Here is a 25,610-nt window from a genome sequence, read left to right on the forward strand (position 1 = left end):
ATCTTTACAACAGATTTCACTTGTCACTTGGTCACTCTTAAATGCATTCCTCGACTGTTTTTTGTGCTTATGCTAATGCTGCTTCTATATCAATCGCTAATCTCCGCCGTTTATTGCACTTTTTTTCGGGGATTTCTTTTCTTTCATAATTTATATTGAAAGTAAATTAAAATGATCTCCCTAAAAACGAATTAACACAAATTTACGGAGCAATCTACGACTAGCACATACTCTGCATTTTAGAATACCTTTTTTTGTAATTCAACCTGTTTGGGAAACATTGGTATAAAAATATACTATTACATTTATAATACTGTGGGATACGCGGTACCCTTTTTCTTTATAAGCTAAAAATTTTACCGGTAATTATACCAAAAATATAACACAAATTATATTTGGCGTAACAATATACTATGACATTCAAAATATACCAAACATACTAGATTAATCAACATTATTTGTCTAGGTCGGAGATGCTTTCGTCTACCTGGTACATATATTTTTTGGTTCTATAGTCTTACAACATTCAGTTCAACACACTATTAGTCTAATTTCTTTGCTAGAAAACACACGCAGGAAATTTAAATACTCGTGTATGCCGATTGTCAAACAAGTTTTCGAGACATAAATAAAGATTTCTATTCAAAAGTACTTTAATATTTTACTAAGCTAAGGAAATTTAAATTAAGTAAGATTAAGTTTAATGGAATTAAATTAATTATATTTAAATAAATAAATTTATTATAATATACACATTTTGTTTTATGATTTCTTTCATGAGTCCATAATTTTGCATTTGTATACAAGCATAACATTTATGGTACAGGTTATAGCATGATCGTGGCTATAAATACGTCGACGACGCTATTTCATTTGATTAGAATGTTTCTTTCTTTTGCCGTATGCAGACAACAGTTTTTGTTATAATCGAAGCGGTAAAATGGGCGGCTCAAAGAGCACCAGAAATCAATATTTTGCAGCTTTAAGTGGTCAGTGGAAAGTGCAACAAAGTGAAAGAGAGACAAACATTTAAAGTGTTGTTTTGCAGTAAATCTAATATCTGTGTCGTTTGGCGCCAATTTCGGTTGGGTTTCCACAAGCATTGCTCAATTGATGAGGCCCGAAACAAGTCGTCTGACCTCTGAGATAACCAACGATGGATTGGGTTGGCTAACTTCCGTGATGTCGATTGGTGGGCTTCTGGGCGGCATTGTCTTTGGCTGGTTGGCGGACAGAATTGGTCGTCGAGCCTGTTTTCTTTTTATGGGCACACTTGTCGCGGTATACAAATCTTTCCAATTCTATAGCATCAACTTTAATTGATTCTACCATTAGGTAAACTGGCTCTTGATTATTTTTGCCCGCAATCTCGTCCAATTGTGCGTGGCACGTGTTATAGCCGGAGCAGTCGGTGGCTGCTGCTTTGCGGTTATTCCGGTTTACATCACTGAAATGACTGAGGACAGACTTCGCAGCACTTTGGGCACCTTTATGTCCCTTAGCATGTGCATCGGCTCGCTCTTTATACACATTCTGGGATACTTCCTTCATTATGTGACGGTTGCTTGGATTATGCTATTGATTCCTGCAGCACTCCTTTGCACCTTTACGTTCATACCCGATACACCTGAATACCTGGAGCGTTATCATAAAAAAGGTGTGGAGAACTCTCTCAGATATTTTCGAGGTATCTCTGCAAATGAGAACGCACAGCTTCAAGCCGAGCTCACCAAATTGTGCAAGCCTTTCGCCACATTAGAAAATGGTCGCGATCAAAGCGAGGACAACAAACTGCATTTAAAGGACTTCAGTGAGTTTTGCAAATTTAATTTCAATTTAATTAGATAACTATCTTCTGAGCAATCCGCAGCTAATCGCAAGGCACGTAAAGCCTTTTTCATTGGATTTGGAATTATTTTGGCCAATCAGTTGACCGGTTGTTTAACAATGGCCAAGTATATCTCTGTCGTCTTTAGAGATGCTGGCTCCAGTCTATCGCCTATTGGATCGTCGATCGTTGTCATCCTCGTTCAGCTGGTGGGCACTTACTCGGCCACGTTATTTGTGGAGCGAGCTGGTCGAAAGACTTTGATGCTCATCTCGACCGCTGGCATTTGCTTGGGACAAGTTTCTATGGCTTTCTATTACTATATGGGTCAATTGAATATTGATTCTAGGCCGTTCAATTGGTTGCCCATTGCTTCATTCGCATTTATTATGTTTTGTGGCGCCTTTGGTCTGTTGGCAGTTGATTTCGTTATAATAAGTGAGATAACACCTCCAAAAATTCGCAGTGTGATCGCCAGAGTCCATATGGTTACAATGAACTTGCTAGCCATTTGTCTTGTCAAGGTAATCTGTCCATATAAAATACAGCGATATAGAATTAAATAATAATTATTCTTTTCAGGCGTTTCCTCATTTGAGCGAATCGATGGGAATTTCTGGAATTGTTTCTATGTTTGCAATCTTCTCATTTCTGCTAACGATTTTTATTGCACTTTATGTACCCGAGACAAAGGGAAAATCCATTCAAGAAATTCAATCGAGCTTATAATAAATAAGATATTGATATTGCTCAACTTTCAAATACCCGAATTCATTGTAAAAGAACACAATGTTCTTAAAATGATCGATTTTATGATCGCAACATCTTTAGAACTAAAACTGTTGATAATATAACATTAACATTACAGTTTATTGGTTGGTTTAACAGAAACGTGCTATGCCAAATAACAGACCTATTTTATTAATCCAGCTCCATACTTAATTGCTTCTACAATGACTTGCATGTTTATACCCGCTACCCTTAGGGTAGAAGGGTATTATAACTTTGTGCTGGCAGGAAATGTATGTAACAGGTAGAAGGAGGCATCTCCGACCCTATAAAGTATATATATTCTTGATCAGCGTCAACAGCCCAGACGATCTAGTCATGTTCGTCTGTGTGTCTGTCCGTATGACAGATCTCTAGATCCCAGAGACTATAAGAGATAGAGCTATAATTTTTTCGACAGCATTTGTTATGTTTGCACGCAGATCAAGTTTGTTTCAAATTTTTGCCACGCCCACTTCCGCCCCCGCAAATCAAGCGCAACTACCGTAATAAGCGTAATTTTAACGCTAGAGTTGCGAAAGGTATATACAATAATTACTATAGTAGTTATGATTCCTGTAAATTTGGTTGCGATCAGATAAAAATTGTCGAAGTTATTAAAGAAATACTTTACAAAAACGCCTACTTACTAGGGCTCTTAGTTGCTTTTGCTGACAATCTGGTATATTATGCCGTCTATGGTATATTTTGAATGCGGTACTATCTCGATATACCAAATATACCACTTGATATATTTTTAGTATTTTTGCAGTATATTCGGTATATTTTGAGAAAAATACCGCAAAATATATTTCTTTTATTCAAAATGGGTAGCGGGTATCTTACAGTCGAGTACACTCAACTGTAGCTTTCTTACTTGTTTTTAATTTGCGGGGCGGAAGGGGGCGTGGTAAAAATTTGAAACAAACATGATGTGCATGCAAACATAACAAATGCTGTCGGGAAATTTTAGATCTATCTCTTATAGTCTCCGAGATCCAGTGTTTCATACGGACGGACGGACAGTCGGACAGACATGGCTAGATTGTCTCGGCTGTTGGTGGTGTGGCCACCTTGCTAGTGGCCGTGTAATGCTGCTACTTATCTCCGCCGTGGGCATCTGTCTCAGCCAACTGGTGATGGGTGCACACAGCTACCTCAAGACCATTGGCCACGATACTACCGGCTTTGATTGGGTGCCCATTGTTGCCTTCGCGTTCATGTTCTTCATTGCCGCAAGCGGACTGTTGACAGTGCCGTTCCTGGCGATTGCGGAGATTATGCCGCCCAAGATACGCAGCACAGCCAACATGCTGCTCATGTCCGTGCTGCTCTCCATGATCGCCATCAAGGTAAGTGATAATAAGTGAAATGTATACAACACTAATTTCTATTGTCGATGCAATTGCAGCTCATTCCGCTGCTGATGGATTCATTGGGCATGCATTGTTCCTTGTTCCTCTTTGCCAGCTTGACGCTTTGCGGCACCCTTTTCATTGCCTTTTCATTGTCCTTATTTGTGCCCGAGACGAAGGACAAATCCATCGAGCCCATTCTGGCCAGTTTGTAGTGATTTGTTATATGTGTTCTAGGTGCTCGCATTGTTTTATTTTGTATTGTAAATTAAAATGATCACCCTAACAACGAATTAAAACAAATTTATGGAGCAATCTACGACTAGCACATACTCTGCATTTTAGAATACCTTGTTTTGTAATTCAACCTGTTTGGGAAACATTTCCACTCGTCGTATATCAATGAATATCAAAACAAATGCTAAACAAGTTTTGTTCAACGTCACATTTTTAAATAAATAGATATCTTTCTAATTAACGAAGTTCAAATACTCTCTATAATGGTACTACTTAAGAAAAGAGAATTCTTAACTAAACACTAGTCATATAAGACTCAAATTTGAAAGACTTTTCCTATACATATCTTCATCTTCACACAACTGATTTCTATTGACATTTAGTTGTTGTTAATTTGCATATACCCATTAAGTGTGGAGCCCAAGCTCGACTCTATAAATACTCGATGGCAAAGCGCCAATCGGTTTAGACTGTTCGCTCTTCAATTCGTGTGTGGATAAATTTGTTAATCATTGAATATGGTCTTCATAAATGTGGGCTTATCGAAGTGCTACTGGAATCAATACTTCGCAGCTATCAGTGGTGAGTTAACTTATTATTATCACTGTAGTTTACATATTATAAGTTAAGCTTCTCTCTTTAAGTGTAACTAATTTCTAAGAATAAATCACTTTTGAAGTATCATTATAATTTTTTAGAATTAGGTGCTAAAGGTTTGTATACATAAATTAAGATTTTTGACTTACCGCTTTTTGTATTTTGATATCTGCAAAAAAAAATATCAAGTTTTAATTAGCAATTGAATTATAATGCAATCAAATGGGTCTAAAGAAAACTTGTGCTGAGCTGGAACAAAATTAGTATTCCTACCACGTTTATAAGTATATTTGTACACATACGTATGCGATATAAATAACTAATAGTTTTCTCTTCGTCGAAACATTACGGAATACTTAGCTCTTTAATATAAGAGTTCTTTAAGAGCTGATCTCTTTATTTTGTAAACAAGTTTTTGGTCTCACTTCATATTAATTCAAATATGAAAATCTTCTGAAACAATAACTTAAGAAAGCTATAACCTAGTTACCCTTATTCAATAGAAGCAAAACAGTTTACTATATAACCAAAAATATAACACAAAGTATAGTTGGTATACCAAATATACTATTAAATTCGAAATATACCAAAGAGTAGAAAGCATACTAGATTAATCAACATTATTGAATTTTGTCGAATAATTTATAACAAACTTAGTCTAATTTCTTTGCTAAAATGTGTTTTTTTTATGTCTGGAACATTTGTCACACACGCAAGAAATTTAAATACTCGTGAATGCTAATTGTCAAACAAGTTTTCGATACATAAATAAAGAATTCTATTCAAAAGTACTTTAAAATTCCACTAAATTTAAATTAAGTAAATTACAGATGAAGTTTAATTGATTTAATAAATTATATTTATATAAATAACACATTTTGTTTTATGATTTCTTTTATGAGTCCATAATTTTGCATTTTTATACAAGCATAACATTTATGGTACAGGTTATAGCATGATCGTGGCTATAAATACATCGACGACGCTATTTCATTTGATTAGAATGTTTCTTTCTTTTGCCGTATGCAGACAACAGTTTTTGTTATAATCGAAGCGGTAAAATGGATTGCTCAAAGAGCACCAGAAATCAATATTTTGCAGCTTTAAGTGGTCAGTGGAAAGTGCAACAAAGTGAAAGAGAGACAAACATTTAAAGTGTTGTTTTGCAGTAAATCTAATATCTGTGTCGTTTGGCGCCAATTTTGGTTGGGTTTCTACAAGCATTGCTCAATTGATGAGGCCCGAAACAAGTCGTCTGACCTCGGAGATAACCAACGATGGATTGGGTTGGCTAACTTCCGTGATGTCGATTGGTGGGCTTCTGGGTAGCATTGTCTTTAGCTGGTTGGCGGACAGAATTGGTCGTCGAGCCTGTTTTCTTTTTATGGGTACACTTGTTGCGGTATACGAATCTTTCGAATTCTATAGCATCAACTTTAATTGATTCTACCATTAGGTAAACTGGCTCTTGATTATTTTTGCCCGCAATCTCGTCCAATTGTGCGTGGCACGTGTTTTAGCCGGAGCAATCGGTGGCGGCTGCTTTGCGGTTATTCCGGTTTACATCACTGAAATGACTGAGGACAGACTTCGTAGCACTTTGGGCACCTTTATGTCCCTTAGCATGTGCATCGGCTTGCTGGTTATGCACATTCTGGGATACTTCCTTGATTATGTGACGGTTGCTTGGATTATGCTTTTGATTCCTGCAGCATTCCTTTGCACCTTTTCGTTCATACCCGATACACCTGAATACCTGGAACGTTATCATAAAAAAGGTGTGGAGAACTCTCTCAGATATTTTCGAGGTATCTCTGCAAATGAGAACGCACAGCTTCAAGCCGAGCTCACCAAATTGTGCAAACCTTTCCCATCATTAGAAAATGGCGATCAAAGCGAGGACAACAAACTGCATTTGAATGACTTCAGTGAGTTTTGCAAATTTAATTTCAATTTAAGCATCTAACTATCTTCTGAGCAATCCGCAGCTAATCGCAAGGCACGTAAAGCCTTTTTCATTGGATTTGGAATTATTTTGGCCAATCAGTTGACCGGTTGTTTAACAATGTCCAAGTATATCTCAGTCGTCTTTAGAGATGCTGGCTCCAGTCTATCGCCTATTGGATCGTCGATCGTTGTCATCCTCATTCAGCTGGTGGGCACTTACTCGGCCACGTTATTTGTGGAGCGAGCTGGTCGAAAGACTTTGATGCTCATCTCGACCGCTGGCATTTGCTTGGGACAAGTTTCCATGGCTTTCTATTACTATATGGGTCAATTGAATATTGATTCTAGGCCTTTCAATTGGTTGCCCATTGCTTCATTGTCATTTATAATGTTTTGTAGCTCCATTGGTCTGTTGGCAGTTGATCACATTGTAATAAGTGAGATCACACCTCCAAAAATACGAAGTGTGATTGTCAGAGTTCATATGGTTACAATGTCCACGATATCCATCTGCCTTGCAAAGGTAATCTGTCCATTTAAAATACAGCGATATAGAATTAAATAATAATTATTCTTTTCAGGCGTTTCCTCATTTGAGCGAATCGATGGGAATTTCTGGAATTGTTTCCATGTTTGCAGTCTTTTCATTCCTGCTAACGATTTTTATTGCACTTTATGTACCCGAGACAAAGGGGAAATCCATTCAAGAAATTCAAGCCAGCTTATAATAAATAATAGATTAATATTCCTCAACTTTCAACTACCCGAATTCATTGTAAAAGAACATAATGTTCTTAAAATGTTCGATTTTATGATCGAAACATCTTTAGAACTAAAACTGTTGATAACATAACATTAACATTACAGTTTATTGGTTGGTTTAACAGAAACGTGCAATGCGAAATAACGGAGCTCTTTTATTAATCCAGTTCCATACTTATTTGCTTCTACAATGACTTGCATGTTTCTTTTTATCCAATAGTTATTGATCTAAATTATTATTACTATTGCTTACACACAACAAAAAACATAGACACTCTACTTTTAATACTATGATTTTTTTTCGAATTGTGTGGGTGTAGCCAAATTCAACAAGTGAGAAATCTGCAGTCGAATATCCTCGACTGTGAGATACCCTCTTCTCAATAAAATATATATTCTAAAAATATACCAACATAAATATACCGAAAAAATGCAAAAATATACCAAAGGCCATATTTAGAATATAAATGTAGTACTACATTCAAAATATACCATAGAGTACAAAATATACCAGACTGTCAGCAAAAGAATTTTCGCCATACAAAAGTACAGACGGACTGACGTACATACATACAAAGCTAAATCGTTTTGGCTGTTCACGCTGATCAAGAATATATGTATCAACTTTGTGTAGTCGAAGATGACTTATTCTGCCTGTTACTTCCTGCAGGCACAAAGTTATAATACCATTCCATCTTATGGGTAGAGGGTATAAAAATTAACAGAATCTGTGTACAAACTTAACATATATAGTGGCTGATCACGAATATTTATCGTGAAAATGCCTAATAGACTAATTTTAATACTAAACATAAAAACTAGCAACTTGCAAATAGCGAAATTGGGGAAATCTAATTAGGTTATACCTTATACCGAGCTTATATTTTTTTATTAATTTATTTTAAATTAATCTCATGAGAATTGGTTCGGGAATACCGAAGTCACCAAGATAAAAATAACAAGAAAACTAAAAAATCAAAAAGTTTGATGAAAACTAAAAGATTTCCATATTCATTTTTATTTCTGGCATTTTTATATACAAAACAAATATTATGTCTGCCGCATGCAGACGTCGATTTTAGTCTCAATAAAATTGCCAAAATGGGGACCTTAAAGAGCACGAGAAATCAATTTTTAGCGGCTTTAAGCGGTTAGTTGTATTTGACAAAGCTAATTGAAAGTGCAAGTGATAGAGAAAAGTGTTGTTTTACAGTTAATCTACTTTCTGTATCGGTTGGCGCCAGCTTCGGTTGGATTAGCGGATTGTTTCCGCATATGCTATCACACTATAGGTCTAATAAGTCGGATGCAGATGTCGATAAAATCGATGATGTCGATAATATCGATGATGTCGGTTATAACGATTATGACGATAATATCGATGTCTATGTCGAATTTGTGAATTTGTACCTGGCATTTGGTGTACTGCATAGTCTTTGGCTGGCTGGCAGAAAAATTCGGTCGTCGTCGCTGTCTTCTTTTGATGGTTATACCAGCCATGGTATGATATTCTCTGCAATTATAAAACTCCAACTTTAACTAAATCTCTCATCAGCTGAGCTGGTTGCTGATTATATTCATTTACGATTGGCGTTATCTGTGGTTAGAACGAATTATTGCTGGATCTGTGGGTGGCTGCTGTTATGCGGTTATTCCAGTTTATATCACTGAAATGGCTGAAGATCGTCTTCGGGGTATCTTGGACACCTTCATGCCCCTTGGCTTCACCATCGGCATGTCCATTATACATCTTATTCCATTAGTAATTAGTAATTGGCTTGCTGTTGGCATCATGATTGTCATTGATGTAGCATTCCTTACCACCTTCATCTTCATTCCTGATTCGCCGGAATATCTGCAGCGTTATAATAAAAAAGAAGTGGAGAAATCCCTGAGATATTTTCGAGGTATATCCTCGAGTGAAGACGCGCAGTATCAGGCAGAACTCGCCAAATTGTCGACACCTTGCGAAACAGTTGAAAATGGTGCCCAAGGAGACGAAAACGATTTACCGGTTACCAATGTCTGTGAGTGTTGCAAATGAAATTTATGTGAATGAATAATTGACACACTTCTTCACAATCCGCAGCTAATCAAAAGGTACTTAAGGCCTTCATCATGGGATTTGGAGTTATTCTGGCTAAATTGCTCAGCGGTTATTATATCATGCCCCAACTAAGTAAATTCTACTTTACGAATGCCCTTGATGGTCATATTCTTGTCATTGTCGCACAACTTCTGGGAACTTTCTCTGCTACACTGTTGGTGAAGAGAGTAGGTCGCAAACCTTTGTTACTAACCTCAACGGCTGGAGTTGGTGTGGGATTAGTATTGATGATTATCAAATATCGTTTAAGACCTTCCAACGATTGGATTTTTAATTATGGCTACTTACTGACTATATATTTGGGTGCCATCGGTATAACGACACTTGATTTTGTGATATCAACTGAGATCACGCCTCCTAAGAAACGCAGTCTAGCTCTCAGAGTGCAAGTCGCCTTATCCATATTGTTGTTCCCTATATTTTACATGGTAAGAAATGAATTTTCAATTAATTTACTTTATTAAACATGGTTTTCCATTTTAGCTACTTCGTGTAATGGAAGAACTCTTGATTCAAGCAGAATTTCTATTTGCTAACTTCTCAATGCTTCTAACGATTTTGTTTGCACTTTATTTACCGGAGACAAAGGGAAAATCGATTGCTGAAATTCGAGCGAGCTTATAGGCAATAATATAATAATAATAATAATATATAATATATAATATATATTGTTCAACTTTTTAACTACACGAATCCGTTTATTAAGAACACAATCTTCTTAAACTTAACTGTTGATAACAGAACATTATCATTTGTTTATTATAAAATAGTAGCAAAAGTTGCTTATAAATTATTATGATTATCAATTAAACCCATTCGAGTTTTAAAATTATAGTTTGCATTTCGACTGATCACAAATACTTATTGGTTTGTTCACTAATATTAATACCCTGCACAACATAAAAAGCCGAAATTGATGAAGGTTATATATAAAAAGGCTTTATAGCAAAATACGAAGGGGGAAATCAGAAATAGTTTTTTTTTCCGACGAGGTATGACGTCAGAAGAAGCTTTTGAGGCTAAAAATACTTTCATAGAGAATATTTGCAAGAGAATCTTAAAAAAACACTTTTTGAAATACTATATACTCTTTTTTTTAGTAAATATTTAAATAAATCAAAACAAGTAAGAAAGCTACAGTCGAGTGTACTCGACTGTGAGATACCCGCTACCCATTTTGAATAAAAGCAAAATATTGCGGTATTATTTTCAACCGAAAATGCCAAAAAAAAAAATACTAAAAATATGCCAAATTTTCAGGAATCATAACTACTATAGTAATTATTGTATATACCAAAATTCGCAACTCTAGCTTTAAAATTACGCTTGTTATTCGATTTTTTTGATTTGCGGGGCGGAAGTGGGCGTGGCAAAAATTTGAAACAAACTTGATCTGCGTGCAAACATAACAAATGCTGTGGAAAAAAAATTATAGCTCTATCTCTTATAGTCTCTGAGATCCAGTGTTTCATACGGACAGACGGACATGATTAGATCGTCTCGGCTGTTGACGCTGATCAAGAATATATATACTTTATAGGGTCGGAGATGCCTCCTTCTACCTGTTACATACATTTCCTGCCGGCACAAAGTCATAATACCCTTCTACCCTATGGGTAGCGGGTATAAACAGTCTTTTTTACATGTTATAAATAAATCGGCAGTTTCTCCCACGACGTCGCTCTTTTCGTTTTATCAGAATGATTCTTTCGTCTGCCGCATGCAGACGATGATTTTGAGAATAAATCCATTGCAGAAAGTCAGCTAAAGCCTTTTTAGAAATTTATTTGAGTAGCAAAAACCTTATGGGGTGAATTTCAGTTTCGGATTATAAGGGAATGTATTGAATTTCTATTCGCTTTACAATAATCAGAACTGGACATTCAACGAGATAGACGAAGAATCTCTAATATAGAATTCTCTTCTACTAAATTCAAATTGTTCAACTAATTAATTGCAAATAAAATATTGATAAACGAATTAAAAGAACCGATCTTAACAGCAAACATTTAAGAGTTATATTCACAAGAGAATTTAAGGATTATATTTATAAGTAATTAAGTTTTTCTTTCTTGTAAAATTGTGTAAGGTTGGCTAAAGCGAAATTCGAATTCAATTTAGTCTATTACTAATAATTCAAAAATAAACATGTTTAAGACCATCTAAAGCAGTTAAAAATTCGAATACAATTAAGGAACAATTTTGCATTGTCATATAATATTCAAGACAGGTTATAGATAGAGAGTGAGTTAAGTATAAATGCGTTCGCCCACTTGTTAATCGGTTTAATATACTCTATGCAACTCTCGCAAGCAAATCGTGTTACGTGATCAGTGATCAGTGTTTAATGGGTTGCTCGAGTAGCACGAGAAATCAATTCTTTGCGGCTTTAAGCGGTTTGTCTGCCATGAAAGTGAAAGTGAAATGAAATATTCTAAAAACAGTTGTGTCAAATATTGCAGCCAATTTGCTAACTCTGTCGTATGGCGCCAGTTTCGGTTGGATATCTTCAAGCTATCTGCAATTGCAAGATCCTCAGACTAGTCTTTTGACATCGGGACCTTTCACAAAAGATGATCTCGGTTGGGTGACCTCATCTCTCTCACCTGGCGGTCTCTTTGGAGTGCTATTCTTTGGCTGGTTGGCCGATAAAATCGGACGTAAACGTTGCCTGCTCCTGATGGCAGTGCCAATTGTGGTACGATATTTTGGAAAAGTTTAAATTCAAACCAACTAATTGAGCAACGAATCTCACTTAGCTGCACTGGCTGCTCATTGCCACTGCCACGAATCTCATTCAGTTGTGTGTGGCTCGCTTTCTTGCCGGAGCTGCTGGTGGCTGTGGCCTGACTGTGATCCCCGTTTACATCACAGAGCTGGCTGAGGATAGACTTCGCAGCACCTTGGGCACTATTTCCTTTCTAAGCTTCTGCAGCGGATTGCTGCTCATCAATGTGTTGGGTTATCTCTTTCATTATGTAACTGTGGCATGCATAATGATTGCCCTGCCTTTGGTATTTGCCACTTGTTTTGCTTTTAAGCCGGACACACCTCAATATCTGGAACAACGCAATCGCAGAGAAGCGGAAAAATCTCTTAAATATTATCGTGGAATCCCTTCGAAAGAATCACTCAACGAGGAATTGCAGCTGGAGCTGGCAAGACTCTGCAAGTCCACACAGCAAATGCATGTTGACAGTGATAACAATTCCTTCAGCTGGAGCGATTTTAGTGAGTGTTGAGCAAATCCTCGGAGCAAGTGTAGATCATATCAAAATATTTTAGCACATTCCAAGGCACGCAAGGCTTTCTTTATTGGCCTGGGACTGGTGTTGACGGAGCAGTTGAATGGATCCTTAATTATGCTCAAGTACATCACTGTCATCTTCAAGGATGCTGGCTCTAGTTTATCGCCCATGGCCTCAGCTCTCATTGTCATTGCCATTCAGCTGTTGGGCACATACTCAGCCACATTATTTGTGGAGCGCGCAGGCCGAAAGACTTTGCTACTCATCTCCATTTCGGGCATTTGTCTGGGAGAGATCTCAACTGCTGGGTTTTACTATTTGGTCTCATTCGGATTTAATATGAGCATGTTAAGCTGGTTTCCCATCGCCGCCTATTCATTGATGGTCTTTTCCGGCTCCTTTGGTGTTTTAACCGTTGGTTTTGTAGTTATCGCTGAAATTACTCCGCCTAAGATACGCAGTCGGATCATTCGGGTGCACATGTTCATTGACTTTGCCTTGGACATGAGCATTGCCAAGGTGTGTTCAAAATTGTTTCCTTACACATTTGATATTAAATTTTCTCTTTTGCAGGTATTTCCCCTGATGAGTGATTCGATGGGCATTCCTGCAATTGTAGCAATGTTTGCCGTGTTCTGCTTTCTTTTTCTGGTTTTTATGGTTGTCTTTGTGCCGGAAACAAAAGGCAAATCCATTGAAGCTATTCAGGAGAACTTATAGTCAACTTTTCGGTTTATATTAAAATTCGCAAAATTAAAAATTTTTGTTTTATAATTGCAATGCTAAATGATAGCCTACTTTTGGACCTCAAATCTACTGCTCATAAAAGTCTTGCAGCTGATAAGAAGTCGCTCTGTTATGGGCCAATAAAATCCCACTCGTGCTACTGTGAAGCATTTAGTTGGTCCGGAACTTTTGCCCAAAGTTGTTGTCTGCAAACCTAATAAAACTATTTTGAGTACTGAATTCGTTAAAAAAATGACCTCTACGCGTGATAAAAGACATCAGTTTCTGGCTGGACTTTCTGGTTTGTATTTAAGCCACGAAATGCAATGAATAAATTCAAATTTAATTTAAAAAAATAAAAATAGTTTGAAGTTTGTGAAAAAGGAGCCACTAAAGACATTTGATAAGATTTCACAAGTGTTTAATCTTAATTTGCGTGTTTGTTTATTTTGTGATTATTATCGAGAAAGTAATAAAATCTGAATCTGAACGTGAATGTGATGCATCAGAAATGACTAAAATAAATGTCAAAACTATTCAAAACAGATAATGAAATTTTCAAAGAGATTCCTCTTCAACGTACGTGCTTGCCGCGTTTACGTAACATTTATTCTTTGGACTTTTCTTGTTTTTAGTTAATCTAATAAGTTTATCATACGGCGGTGTTATCTGTTGGACATCAGCTAGTTATATTTATCTGAAAGAGGATTCGAATCAATTTGAAACCGGGGTACTGACAAACGAACAACTAGGTTTGATTACTGCCGCACTTTCTCCTGGCTCGCTTGTTGGCGCCTTTTTCTTTGGGTGGTTGGCTGATAAAATCGGAAGAAAGCGATGTTTGCTGTTCACTGCATTGCCAATGCTGGTAAAAGAAACTCACATAAGATACACACAAAACAGGAGTAACCCACATTTCCTCACAGGCACACTGGTTAATTATTTGCTTTGCCAGAAATCCATGGCAATTGGCTGTGGCACGTTTTCTTGGAGGAACTATCGGCGGAAGTTCCTACACCGTGATTTCCATTTACATTACTGAGATAGCCCAGGACAGTCTGCGCAGCACACTGGGCATGATTACATCACTAGCTCTGGCCTCCGGCTATTTACTTATTAATACCTTGGGTTATTTTCTTCATTACATCACTGTGGCTTGGATCATGACAATCATTCCTTTGGCTTTTCTTGTTTTATTTGCCTTCAATCCCGAGTCACCGCACTACTTGGCACAACGCAATAGGGAAAAGGCAGAGCGTTCACTCAGATATTATCGTGGTATATCTTCATCTAGCGATGCCAATGAGGAGTTCCAGCAGGAGCTGAGCAGATTGTGCAAATCAGAGGATGAGAAGCCAAGAAAACTTCAGCTCTGCTGGCACGATTTCAGTGAGTAATTGGAGTCTAAACTTTATTGAATCTATTCAAAAACTCTTAATTATGATACAGCTGATCGCAAGTCACGGAAGGCTTACTTCATTGGATTGGGTTTAATATTGACGAATCAATTTAATGGTTGCCTAACGATGCAAAACTATATGACATTCATTTTTGCGGAAGCTGGCTCTAATTTACCGCCAATGCTTTCTGCCATTATAGTCAGCGCCATCATATTATTAGGCACTTTTCTATCGACGAATTTTGCGGGACATGCAGGGAGAAAGACGTTATTACTCGGTTCAATCTCCGGCATTTTTTTGGGTGAATCTATCATGGCTTCGTATTATTATCTGACATCAAAGGGATATGAGACAAGCATGTTCAACTGGCTGCCCATAGCTACTTTCTCTCTCGTACAATTTTCTTCCACTTTTGGCATCTGGTCAGTAACGGTTCCGCTTATTGCTGAGCTGACGCCGCCAAAGATTCGAAGTATTGTTGTTAGAGTGCAAATCGTAACCATGTTTCTGCTGTCATCGGTCATAGCTAAGGTATGAAACTATAAATGCAATATGAATATTTTGTTTATTTATGTTTATTCCGCAGATATTTCCCCAACTCTGTGAAGCTCTTGGCATGCCCATTGTGTTCTTCATATTTTCCGGCTTTTCTTTTATTTTCATTGTATTTATTGCAATCTTTGTTCCAGAAACAAAAGGAAAATCTATTCAAGCTATTCAGGATAGCTTGTAAATTGTCTATAGTGAATAAAAAATTCTAAAATCTCTTTAATCTAGACATGTGTTTGATTGTTTTTGTCTTTATAACTGCCTCGTTCTTAATTTTAAACTTTTTAGATACGCCTAAATTTTAAGAAAATTCTAATAATAAGACACACTCGTAAAGAGAAACTTTTATAAAGGTGATTACAAGGAATTGAAATAAATAAAATAAAAATAAATATAAGAATAACTAATTTTCAAAGCACATGGCGGCAGCAGCTGTCGACCTAAATTGCTTTGGTAGACAATTCGGTATATTTTTAACTCTATGGTGTATTTCTATACTAAATATACTCTTCAGTGTCCTTTAGTATTTTTTGTATATTACTCTGGTATATTTTAACAATACGGTCGATTTTGTACTCTTGTGTTCCATATAAAAAGAGGGTATCTCACAGTTGAACACACTATCTCACTTTTTATTATTTTCTTGTGATAAAAATAAAGCCAAATCGATTGAAGCTATTGATGAGAGTTTATAGTAGACTTTTCGGTTCATATTAAAATTCGCAAAATTTAAAATTCTTGTTTTATAATTGCAATGCTGAATGGTAGTCTACTTTTGGACTTCAATTCTACTGCTCACAAAAGTCGAGCAGTAGATAAGAAGTCGCTCTGCTATGGGCCAATAAAGTCCCGCTCGTGCTGATATCAAAATAAAGCATTTAGTTGGCCCGGAACTTTTGCCAAAAATTGTTGTCTGCAAACCTAATAAAACTATTTTGAGTACTGAATTCGTTAAAAAAAAATGCCTTCTACGCGTGATAAAAGACATCAGTTTCTGGCTGGACTTTCTGGTTTGTATTTATGCCACGAAATACAATGAAAAAATTCAAATTTAATTTTAAAAATAAAAACATAGTTTGAAGTTTGTGGAAAATACATTTGATAAGATTTCACAAGTGTTTAATCTTAATATGCGTGTTTGTTTATTTTGTGATTATTAACGTGAATGTGATGCATCAGAAATGACTGAAATAAATGCCAAAACTTTATAAAATAGATAATGAAATTTCCAAGAGATTTTCCTTTTCAACGTACGTCTCTGCTGCGTTTTCGTAACATTCATTCTTTGGCTTTTTTTTGTTTTTAGTAAATCTACTAAGTTTATCATACGGCGGTGTTATCTTATGGACCTCAGCTAGTTATATTTATCTGAAAAAGGATTCGAATCGCTTTGAAACCGGGGTACTGACAAAGGAACAACTAGGTTTGATTACTGCCGCACTCTCTCCTGGCACGCTTGTTGGTGCTCTTTTCTTTGGGTGGCTGGCCGATAAAATCGGAAGGAAGCGATGTTTGCTGTTAGCTGCATTACCAATGCTGGTAAATGATATGTCCAACAGGTAGCCATAAAACACGCGTAAACAATATTTCCTTATAGGCACACTGGATAATTATTCCCTTTGCCCGCAATCCTTTGCAATTGGCTGTGGCACGATTTCTTGGCGGAACTGCCGGCGGAAGTTGCTTCACCGTGATACCCATTTATATTACAGAGCTGGCCCAGGATAACCTACGCAGCACACTGGGCATGCTATTATCACTAGCTCTGTCCACCGGCGTTTTACTTATTAATACTTTGGGTTATTTTCTTCATTACATCACTGTGGCTTGGATCATGACAATCATTCCTTTGGCTTTTCTTGTTTTATTTGCCTTCAATCCCGAGTCACCGCAATACTTGGCACAACGCAATAGGGAAAAGGCAGAGCGTTCACTCAGATACTATCGTGGTATATCTTCATCTGGCGATGCCAATGAGGAGTTCCAGCAGGAGCTGAGCAGATTGTGCAAATCAGAGGATGAGAAACCAGAAAAACTTCAGCTCTGCTGGCACGATTTCAGTGAGTAATTGGAGTCTAAACTTAATTCAATCTATAATTCAATAATTCTTAACTACGGTTTAGCTAATCGCAAGGCGCGCAAGGCTTACTTCATTGGATTGGGTTTGGTTCTGACGAATCAATTTAATGGCTGCTTAACGTTGCAAAACTATATGACGTTTATTTTTGAGGAAGCTGGGTCTAATTTACCGCCAATGATTTCTGCAATTATTGTCAGCGTAATTGTATTAGTAGGCACTTTTTTATCGACGCATTTTGCGGGATTTGCAGGGAGAAGGACGTTATTACTCGGTTCGATCTCTGGCATTTTCATAGGTGAATCTGTCATGGCTTTGTATTATTATCTTACTTCCAAGGGATATGAGACGAGCATGTTCAACTGGCTACCGATAGGTACATTCTCTCTAGTACAATTTTCTTCAACATTCGGCATCCTGTCCGTCACCACTCCGCTTATTGCTGAGCTGACGCCGCCAAAGATTCGAAGCATTGTTGTTAGAGTGCAAATCGTAACCATGTTTCTGCTGTCATCGGTCATAACTAAGGTACGAACCTATCAATGCAATTTGAATATTTTGCTTATTTATGTTTATTCTACAGATATTTCCGCAACTTAGTGAATCTCTTGGCATGTCCAGCATGCTTTTTATATTTGCCGGACTTTCCTTTATTTTCACTGTATTTATTGCAATCTTTGTTCCAGAAACAAAAGGAAAATCTATCCAAGCTATTCAGGATAGCTTGTAAATTGTGAAATACGAATTCTCTTCTTAATAATAAAATCTGAAATCTTTTTTATCTACACATGTTGTTGACTCTTTTTGGGACTGTCTTTATAACCGTCTCGTTCTTAATCTATAACCTTTAAGATAATAATAAATATTATATAAAGCCTACTTATAGGAGACACTTATGGCTTGCCCGCTATACTTTTTTTTGAGAATTATGACCGTCAATGAAACGAATAAAATATAAATATATTTAATAAATAACTGTACGGGAGCAGCAGCTGACGGAAATTAATTGCTTTGGTAGATAATACGGTATATTTTGTATTTAGAATAATATGTAATGTATATTGTTATATCAAATATACCGTTCGGTGTATATTCGTATTTTTGTGTATATTAATTAATTAATTTTAATAATATAGATCGTACTGTGCTGCTTTTATATAAAAAGTGTGCAGTGGGTATCTTATAGTCGAGTTCACCCTCTCACTTATTATTGTTTTTTTTTTTTGTGTCAAAAAGAAAAGGCACATCGAAGCTGTTTAAGAGAGATTATAGTCGACTTTTTGCTGGTTATTATTAAAGTTGAAAAATTCAAATTATTGTTTTATAATTGTGTTGCAAAATGGTAGACTACTTTTGGGAGTATGGCTGCCACAACTCTCTTAACAAAAAAACTGATGATAAGAGTCTGGCAGCCGATAAGAAGGTGCTCTGTTAGCACTTTCAGTTTCATTGTCTTGTGCTTCAGTAATAAACAAATTGCTCTATAAGTACAACGTCTATTGTGCGTGTTGTCCGCCGCAAGTTTTAAAGTCTTATAAAGTTGCGCTATTTCAAAAAAATTGTGTATATATAAAACTACAATTAACAATTGTAGAAACTTTAAATAAAATGGCTTCTGTGCGTGACAAGAAGCATCAATATCTAGCCGGCATTTCAGGTTTGCATTAAAGCTAAGTAATTAAACAAATGAAAAACCCAAAAGTTCAAAGACTGCATTAAATTGCAAATCAAAGTGCGAGAAAATAAGGCTAGAATTTAATGACATTTTAATGTTAAAAAAGTTCATTGCTATTGCTATGACATACAATTTTAGCCGGCCATCAATGTGACCTATTTAACGGCTTTGATAAGATTTAACGAGTGCCTAATCTTAACGTGTGTGTTTGTTTACTTTGTGAATATTATCGAGAAAGCAAAAAAATCTGATCACTTTAATGAATGTCAAAATCATATAAAACTGATAATCATATTTAAAGAGAGATTTTCCTATCTAACGTTCGTGTTTGCTACGTATACTTAATATTTATTCTCCACTCTCTTTTTGTTTTAGTAAATTTACTGAGCTTATCATACGGCTGTGTTTATAGCTGGACCTCAGCTAGTTACGTTTATCTGCTAGAGGATTCACGTCAATTTGAGACCGGAGTACTGACAAAGGAACAACTAGGTTGGGTGACAGCCGCCGCTTTTCCTGGCTCGTTTGTTGGCGCTCTTTTCTTTGGGTGGCTGGCGGATAAAATCGGACGGAAGCGATGTCTTCTGTTAGCTGCATTGCCTATGCTGGTAAAATAAATTCCCAGCAGCCATTCACGACCACACTAATAAATATTATTCTTTGCAGACGCACTGGCTAATCATTCCCTTTGCCCGCAATCCCTTTCAGCTGGCCGTAGCACGTTTCTTTGCCGGAACTGCCGGCGGCTGTTGCTTCACCGTGATTCCCGTCTACATAACTGAATTGGCTCAGGACCGACTTAGAAGCACACTGGGCATGATATTCGCATTAAATCTGGGCGCTGGCATTTTACTCATTAATATTTTAGGTTATTTTATGCATTACATTACTGTGGCTTGGGATATTGATTGTCATTCCTTTGGCCTTTCTTGTTTGCTTTTCCTTTAATCCCGAATCTCCACAATATTTGGCTCAGCACAACAAGGAAAAGGCAGAGCGTTCTCTCAGATACTATCGTGGTATATCTTCAGCTGGCGATGCCAATGAGGAGTTCCAGCAGGAGCTGAGCAGATTGTGTAAATCGGAAGAGGAAAAGCCAGGAAAACCTCAACTATGCTGGCACGATTTCAGTAAGTAATTATGGTATAAGTTTATTCAGATCTATAAAAATGAAATCTACAGCTACTCGAAAGGCGCGCAAGGCGTATTTAATTGGACTGGGTTTGGTGTTGGCCAATCAATTCAATGGCTCTTTAGCCATGCAAAACTATATGACATTCATTTTTGCGGAAGCTGGATCCAATCTTCCGCCAATGCTTTCTGCCATCATAGTCAGTGCAATTCAATTAACAGGCACTTGTTCCTCGACGCATTTTGTGGAGCGCGCTGGAAGAAAGACGTTATTACTCATTTCGATTTCTGGTATTTTTTTTTGGGTGAATCGGCCATGGCTTCCTATTATTTTATCACTTCTAAGGGATATGACACGAGCATGTTTAATTGGCTACCCATCGCTTCATTTTCTCTTATACAATTTTCTGCCAATTCCGGAATCTTATCAGTCATCTTTCCGGTTATTGCTGAGCTGACGCCACCAAAGATTCGAAGCGCTGTTGTCAGAGTGCAAATGATAACCATGTTCCTGTTGGCTTCAGTTATAACTAAGGTATGAAAGCAACAATCCTATTTCATTTGAATGTATTTTTTATATATGTATATCTTCATTTATTCCACAGATATTTCCGTATCTTACTGTAACTCTTGGCATGCCCGGCACGCTCTTCATTTGTGCCGGATTTTCCTTTACCTTCATTGTATTTATTGCAATCTTTGTGCCCGAAACTAAAGGAAAAACTATCGAAGCTATTCAGGATAGCTTGTAAACTTCTAAGCGAGTATTTCATATTTAAAAAGTCTGCGAAATCTCATACATCTTTTTTCAAATTTGCGAAATAAACAATTTACTATTTTAACATTTCCTAAATTTTGAGTACCTTTTCAATGTAGATTATCTTTGCAACTGTCTCTCTTTAAATAAACAATTTACTATTTAATCATTTGTTTATTATTCTTACATTTTTAATATCTTTGCAACCGTCTGTCTCTCTTTCAATATTAATCTCTTAGATAAGAGCGATCGTAATTTAAAGTCTACTTATAGGAGACTCTTAAATAAAAAGGGGGCTTGTCCGTACAGCTTTGCCATGATTATACAGCAATGAGTTTTTAGCGAAGGTTTTAATTTTCATTATTATACATATTACGTTTATTTAAAAAAGAATGATGAATCTTTTTACTACTAATATGGTTTTATTTTTTTTTATTATTTTTCTAAAATAAATATATATATTTTTACTTTATATAGTATTTATATATATATTTATATACCAATGCATTAGTATGTATTTATTCTATATATAGTATTTGTAAATTTGGCAAAATTTTGCTTGCGGAGAAATGAAATTAAACTTTTTAAGTATTTTTAAATTATTTGTATTCCCTATGTGGTTGCAGTATATTTAGTATTTTTTATGAATTCTTCAATTGTACCTAATAAAAGTTAACAATCGACCTGATCTGCCCCAACAATATTTGCCAATTGAAATGCATTCGTAGATAAGCTTTTTAGTTAGGTAAATAGCAAAAGGAAAGATGTAATACGTAGTTTATCTGATGAAATTCAAAATAATGTCTTTAGTGCGAATTCTTTACTTTAGTCTTTAATGTGGCCTGCACAATAAAATTACAATGATTAAAATCTCGTCAGAATTTTTAAATGTTGTCTTAACTTATAAATTCTGGAAAGTTTTTTAGAGGATGCGTAATCGTTTTTTATAAATACAAGAACTAACAGATATTATGTTAATACGTGATGCAAATCAAAAGTTCCTTAGATACAGTCTCCTTTTTTTCTAGGACACAAAAGTTCACTTATTCTCTTATTTGTATAGATTTGTATTTTATTAAACATTAAATCTTTATTTTATTCCTGGCATCATGTGCGAGAACTGGTGACTGTCCGTATCTTTATATCATCTACAAACATTTAATACTCCAGGTGCTGTCTGATCTCGACAAATATTGAGACTAGCAGAGCCCCTTCATCATGTTCCTGTTTGTCGGTTGGAAATGGCAATGTAAAATCTGTGGTCTCATTTATGATGCCCTAAAGCAATTTAAACGAATTAGAGCTTTATGATGGCAAACATATGTATCTGTATATAGTACGCTTTAATGGGTGTCAGATTATACAAAAACGCAAAATATCATTCGGTATTCTGCTCAATTGCTGTCAAGACGTTTCTCCCAATTGTGTTTCCATTCCAAGAAAATAATGTCAAAGCTACTGCAGAGCTCTTTATTGAATCCAAAAACACGCTACCAACTGCTGGCCACCGTAATAGGTGAGTTCCAAATACCGAAAATATTTATTATATTTCTTTATTGTGTCTGTTCTTTATTTTAGTGAACATTATTACATTCGGTCATGGTGTGGGAGTTGGCTGGCTTTCGCCTACGCTCACGAAAATACAAAGATCCGATTCGCCGTTAAGCTTTCAGGTGACCATCGATGAGATCTCCTGGCTGGGTTCTATGCTTGGCCTGGGCAGTCTTTGTGGCAACTTAACTATAGCCTTTCTGCTCGAACGCATGGGCAGAAAGTTCTGCATTTATTTACTAGCAGTTCCTTATGCTGTAAGTTTTTCCTAATTATATCGAGTGTTTCCTTAATTAAATTCTTACTTTTAGTGCTTGTGGATTCTGATTTATTGTGCCTCCAATGTGGGCTTCTTGTATGCGGCACGCTTTCTTTGCGGCTTTACGGGAGGGGCTGGCTATCTGGTAGTTCCCATTTATATCAGCGAGGTGGCCAACAGCGGGTAAGTTATTCTTGAATTACTCATTACTTATTTAACTTCAAACATATTCTATTATTGTTTAGTATACGCGGCGCATTGACTTCCATGGTGATGCTATCTGTCAATTTGGGCATACTTGTTGGCTATATACTGAGCACTTATCTGGCTTATCATGTGGTGCCATTTTTGGCCATCATTCTGCCGATAGCGTATTTTACAGCAAATCTTTTACTGCCCGAAACGGCGCCATATCTCCTAAAGCAAAGTCGCCTCTTGGCCGCCGAAGCCTCTTTCAAATATTATCAAAATCAACGTGATGACTTGGAGGACAATTCCAAGGCGGAGTTTGAGGAGTTGCGCCTGGCCGTGGATGCCCAGCAGGCTAGGAATACCACAGCTCTGACCTACAGGGATTTAAGTAAGCAAAGTTTTGAGGATTCCATTTTCCACATTGTATCTAAATATATTTGGTTTTTATTCAGTTACAAAACCCGCTCTCAAGGCCTTTGCTGGTGCATGTATTCTATCCTCAGGTTATCAGTTCAGTGGCATCTTCAGCTTCATCAATTACATGTCGGATATATTCAAGGCCTCTGGCGCCTTGTTTGATGTTAATACTTGCACTATTATTATAGGCGTGGTGCAGATTGTTGGCGTTTATACTTCGACCATATTTGTGGACATCATTGGACGTCGCATTCTCATGTTGATCTCAACCCTGGGGGTTGGCCTCGGTTGCACTGCTTTTGGTTTCTTCACCTACTATGCGCAAATCTATGATTTGCAGCATCTCAACTGGCTGCCCTTGGTGCTAATGATAATCATCATCTATGTGGGTAACGTAGGACTTATTGGCATCTTTTTCGTGGTGCTAGTCGAGCTCTTTCCCGCTAAGGTGAGAAAAGAATTTATAATCTCAATCTTACACACTTTTCAATCTCAATTTCATTTGCAGATACGTTCGGTGGGCACCTCGATATCCGTCGTCTTTCTCAGCATGCTTGTGTTTGTCACCCTGAAGCTGTTTCCGCTACTGCTCCATTATTTCGGAATCTCGGTGACCATGTGGTTCTCGGCCTCTGCCAGTCTGCTTACATTTGTGTACTTTTTGTTGTTTTTGCCCGAGACTAAGGGCAAATCTATGATCACCGACTAAAGACGTTTCGTTTAGAATTTTAAGAGTATCTCAGTGTTTATTTTATATAATAATAATAAATTCATTCGTCACTAAACACAATGCATACAAATTTTATGGTCTCCCTCGTAAAGAGCTCTCATTTGTACTTTATCAGTTGTGTTAAGTGCGCGCAAGGCGTATTTAATTGGACTGGGTTTGGTGTTGGCCAATCAATTCAATGGCTCCTTAGTCATGCAAAAGACATAAGACATTCATTTTCGCGGAAGCTCATTTCGATTTCTGGTATTTGTTTTGGTGAATCTGCCATGGCTTCCTATTATTTTCTCACTTCTAAGGGAGCATGTTCAACTGGCTACCCATCGCTTCATTTTCTCTTTTTATACCCGCTACCCATAGGGTAGAAGGGTATTACAACTTTGTGCCGGCAGGAAATGTATGTAACAGGTAGAAGGAGGCATCTCCGACCCTATAAAGTATATATATTCTTGATCAGCGTCAACAGCCGAGACGATATAGCCATGTTCGTCTGTCCGTCCGTCCGTATGAAACACTGGATTTCAGAGACTATAAGAGATAGAGCTATATTTTTTTTTACAGCATTTGTTATGTTTGCACGCAGATCAAGTTTGTTTAAAATTTTTGCCACGCCCACTTCCGTCCCCGCAAATAAAAAAATATGGAATAACAAGCCTTGAATTTAAAGCTAGAGTTGCGAATTTTGGTATAATTACTATAGTAGTTATGATTCCAGAAAATTTGGTTGCGATCAGATAAAAATTGTGGAAGTTATTAAAGAAATACTTTTGTATGGGCAAAAACGACTACTTACTAGGCGTCGTAGTTGCTTTGGCTAACAATCTGGTATATTGTGCCGTCTATGGTAAATTTGGAATGGTGTACTATATCGATATACCAAACATATCATTTGGTATATATTTAGTATTTTTTTTTAGTATTTTCGGTATATTTTGAAAATGATACCGCAATATTTTGCCTTTATTAAAAATGGGTAGCGGGTATCTCACAGTCGAGAACACTCGACTGTAACTTTCTTACTTGTTTAATTTTCTGCCAATTCCGGAATCTTATCCGTCATCTTTCTAAGGTATGAAAGCAACAATCTTGTTCCTTTTGAATGTTTTGCTTATTTATGTTATCATTTTTTTCATAGATATTTTCGTATCTTACTGTATCTTTGCAACCGTCTCTCTTTCAGTCTTAATCTTTTAGATGAGAACGATCGTAATTTAAAGTCTACTTATGGGAGACTCTTAAATAAAAAGGGGGCTTGTCCGTACAGCTTTGTCAAGACTATAGAGCAAGATTATGCGAAGGG

General features: G+C 36.7%; 4 protein-coding genes across 5 annotated transcripts; all 4 read left to right on the plus strand.

Annotated features, from left to right (window-relative positions):
- The first annotated feature begins 878 nt into the window (after positions 1-878).
- On the plus strand, positions 879-2,369 carry LOC132798158 (facilitated trehalose transporter Tret1-like). Its single transcript, XM_060809912.1, has 5 exons — positions 879-989; positions 1,049-1,281; positions 1,336-1,810; positions 1,871-2,127; positions 2,295-2,369. The coding sequence occupies exons 1-5, from the start codon at positions 941-943 to the stop codon at positions 2,367-2,369; spliced, it is 1,089 nt and encodes a 362-aa protein (XP_060665895.1). The 5' UTR covers positions 879-940.
- A 2,287-nt stretch (positions 2,370-4,656) lies between these two features.
- On the plus strand, positions 4,657-24,361 carry LOC132798159 (uncharacterized). Its single transcript, XM_060809913.1, has 14 exons — positions 4,657-4,770; positions 16,831-17,063; positions 17,122-17,584; positions 17,648-18,129; positions 18,185-18,327; positions 19,689-19,884; positions 19,943-20,167; positions 20,253-20,406; positions 22,510-22,680; positions 22,743-22,972; positions 23,027-23,157; positions 23,220-23,554; positions 23,619-24,031; positions 24,092-24,361. The coding sequence occupies exons 1-14, from the start codon at positions 4,707-4,709 to the stop codon at positions 24,290-24,292; spliced, it is 3,441 nt and encodes a 1,146-aa protein (XP_060665896.1). The 5' UTR covers positions 4,657-4,706; the 3' UTR covers positions 24,293-24,361.
- Positions 5,960-7,534, plus strand: LOC132797560 (facilitated trehalose transporter Tret1-like). Its single transcript, XM_060809318.1, has 4 exons — positions 5,960-6,187; positions 6,242-6,713; positions 6,774-7,255; positions 7,314-7,534. The coding sequence occupies exons 1-4, from the start codon at positions 6,020-6,022 to the stop codon at positions 7,458-7,460; spliced, it is 1,269 nt and encodes a 422-aa protein (XP_060665301.1). The 5' UTR covers positions 5,960-6,019; the 3' UTR covers positions 7,461-7,534.
- LOC132792289 (facilitated trehalose transporter Tret1-like) lies at positions 11,913-14,188 on the plus strand. 2 transcript variants are annotated; one of them, XM_060801585.1, is made up of 5 exons: positions 11,913-11,997; positions 12,064-12,299; positions 12,361-12,832; positions 12,887-13,368; positions 13,423-14,188. In XM_060801585.1, exons 1-5 carry the CDS (start codon positions 11,949-11,951, stop codon positions 13,567-13,569), a joined length of 1,386 nt encoding a protein of 461 aa, XP_060657568.1. In that variant the 5' UTR covers positions 11,913-11,948; the 3' UTR covers positions 13,570-14,188. The 2 variants fall into 2 exon arrangements, with proteins under 2 accessions (XP_060657568.1, XP_060657577.1); XM_060801594.1 differs by having other exon boundaries at positions 12,403-12,832.
- Positions 24,362-25,610: the final 1,249 nt, after the last annotated feature.

This window comes from Drosophila nasuta, chromosome 2L (genome assembly GCF_023558535.2).
Source record: "Drosophila nasuta strain 15112-1781.00 chromosome 2L, ASM2355853v1, whole genome shotgun sequence".
Taxonomy (NCBI): Eukaryota; Metazoa; Arthropoda; class Insecta; order Diptera; family Drosophilidae; genus Drosophila; species Drosophila nasuta.